General features: G+C 38.9%; 1 protein-coding gene across 2 annotated transcripts in view; it reads left to right on the top strand.

Annotated features, from left to right (window-relative positions):
* ABAT (4-aminobutyrate aminotransferase) overlaps positions 1-2,840 on the top strand; it is a 158,301-nt gene that overhangs the window by 147,543 nt on the left and 7,918 nt on the right. For both annotated transcript variants that reach the window (XM_026650738.2, XM_026650737.2), the window contains exons 12-13: positions 784-921; positions 2,475-2,642. In XM_026650738.2, the coding sequence (XP_026506523.1) occupies positions 784-921; positions 2,475-2,642 (306 nt within the window). The remainder of the gene's footprint in view (positions 1-783; positions 922-2,474; positions 2,643-2,840) is intronic.

The following is a 2,840-nucleotide window of genomic DNA, read 5'->3' as shown; positions in this document are numbered from 1 at the left end:
ACAAGCATAGCAAAATGCTTTTGTGGTACATGCTGTTATGACAAACAGCAAAAAAACATGTCAGTGGAGAAAGCAAGGATGCAAAGGATCAGTTCACAAACTTAAAGATTATAAAGAGATGGTGATTTGTTTGAAAGACCCTATAGTAGCTGATGAGCACCTTCAGAAAAGTGTCACTTTAAATAGCATAAACTGTTACCAGCCCCAGGAAGCTTGGAGTGGAAATTTCCAGGCACAAATTATATTACTAACCATCAACAACTGGTACTCTGGGATTAATTAAAATTTTTCTATAAGATGTTCTCAGCAATAAAAGTTCTGCACTATTTAATCTGATTAATTTCAAAGCATCTGCAGTATATTTCCTTGTAATACTAATAATTCAAAATGATTAGATGAGGTTTCACTTAGTGGCACAATATAACTGTTTTTTCTTCAGCATCACTTGAGTGGCTTAATAAACAAAAGTGGTGTCCATTATTTCCCTGAGTTTTGCTACAACTTTCAAACAAGCATTATTGTAAATTAATGTGAGCTGTGTTAAAATGGTTTAAAATTATAGCACTTTAACATAATTAAAATTAAGAAGTAGGTAACCATCCTAATTTCTGCAGCAACCACATGTTAATTTTTTCATCTTGATGTTTGTGGGTTTTGATACCACCAATGCTCTTTGCACCAAAGAAGTCCAGCTTCTAGTGCCAGGAAGGACTAGTTTTTCCTGAGAGGAAACTTGCCATTATGTCTTGGGAGGAAAATGTAATATTCATGTTTGATATACAGGTGGAAGATCTGATTGTAAAGTACAGGAAAAAGAAGAGGATTGTTACTGGAATAATCATTGAACCAATTCAGTCAGAAGGGGGAGACAATCATGCTTCAGATGACTTCTTCAGGAAGCTACGGGACATCACCAGAAAGGTAAATCAAACATTTAGAGGTCCACTAACTGGTTAGTTGAGTCTGCAAGACTTCATTCCTGCTTCTCAAGTTAACTGGCATTTTCTCCAGACCATTTCAATGGGTTTCCCATACTCCCCTTGTGAAGACTAACATAAGAGTCCAAACATCCTGGAAGACCTCTAAAATGGCACTGGTGGCAATGATGTGTATGTGCTCATACCCAACAGTGCCTCTTCACCAGCACAGTAACACCTCCGGTTCCATTTGAAGTGTTCTCAGAGAGTTAGCAGTGACTTGTTCTGTTGAATAAATTCCCCCACTCTCAAGGGAGACCAAGGGATTGGTCCAGTCTGATAAATCCTAGTTCCACATCAGTGTCCTTAAGCTATAAAGCTAACTTCCATAGAGAGGCTCACGCAATTCCAGGAACAGTAGTTGGGATGGTGAAGAAGTATTTTTCTTTCTGGAACATTTGCACTTGCAAATATAGACCCAGCAACAGTAAAAGCAGAAGTTGAGTCCAGATGTAAGTTCAGATGTTCCAGTAAATGACAAAAATGGACAAGATGTCTTATGACATTTGGAATATCATGGGAACCATTTAAAAGGGGAGATGAGACCTACCTTTCACTTTCTTCTTGTAAATGTTCCGGGCGAGAAACCTGAATGTGTGTTCATGGAAAAACATGTTAATGACATTTGAGTAACCCTGTTCTGTAGGATGAAGCAGCATCATTTCCCTTTGTTAACAAGTGCTCTCACTGCCCACTAATTTTTCTCAGTGTGGCATCATTTGAGCAGTTTAGATTAGACGGGCAAGTGAGGCTAAGTCGAGCAGTTTTTGTCTTGCCCAAACTGAGGATGTGCCAATGTTGTAACAATACTGTGTTGAGAACACTTAGTAATCTGTTTTAATGTGACTTTTCAAAATCTCCTTGCCCGCACAGGATCAGTGGAGTAGTCCATTGCAAGTAACATGTTTTTGTTTTGTTTTTTTAAAAAGGGCTGGAATTTTCAGCTAATCAGGGTGACTTGATTGGCTGACCATTCCAAAGTGCTTTATGCTACAGAACAGATGTGCTGGGATGTTGCTTGTGTCTATCGAACGTGACTGGCCCCCAGTGTTGTAGGTGGAAACTTTCAAAAGCACAAATGGAAGTTAGGCTCTAAACTCCCATTGACTTTCATTGGGAGTTTAAAGTCTAACTGCTTTTTGAACTTTTTAAAATCGCTCCCTTAGCGTTTTCTAATATCCCTAATAAATGTTTTGATACAGTCTATCTAAAACATGGTTCTTTTCTCTGTTTTCCTCACAAGCTTGTATAGAAACCAGATTACTGTGTACCTTCCTAAAAAATAGCTGAATTTCTTTTGAAGCTGTAGTCACAAAGACCTAAAAGATAAACTGTTTTACAGACTGACGTGAAAGAGGTGTTCAAAACAGTTCTCCTGACATATTGTTCTGTGCAATATTCTTTAACTCTTAGTATTTATGTATTTAGTAAGAGAGGTGAATATTTGTTTTGGAAACATGGATTCAAGTTCCCTGATCTCTCAATCTCTCTGAACAGCATGGCTGTGCATTTCTGGTGGACGAGGTGCAGACAGGAGGCGGCTGCACTGGGAAGTTTTGGGCCCATGAACACTGGGGCCTAGATGACCCAGCCGATGTGGTAACATTTAGTAAGAAGATGATGACAGGAGGATTTTTTCACAAGGAGGAGTTCAGGCCCAATGGTGTAAGTGTTTTAGTGTACCTTGGATTCTGTAGTCCTAAGTGTTAATGAGTGAAGGAAGATGGTCCATTTCTGGGAGTGATTCTAAAATGTGCTGAACCTTGGGACATGCTTCTGTCCTCAAATGCCTGGTGAATAGTATTGCTGCATATATAATAAACTCAGCTGTCCTGCAACTGAGTTCATCTGATATGTGGCAAT

Source organism: Terrapene carolina, unplaced genomic scaffold (assembly GCF_002925995.2).
Source record: "Terrapene carolina triunguis isolate 2854851 unplaced genomic scaffold, T_m_triunguis-2.0 Scaffold93, whole genome shotgun sequence".
Classification (NCBI taxonomy): Eukaryota; Metazoa; Chordata; order Testudines; family Emydidae; genus Terrapene; species Terrapene triunguis.
The sequence above is the reverse complement of the archived record's forward strand: the minus strand, read 5'-3'. Positions and strand labels throughout refer to the sequence as shown.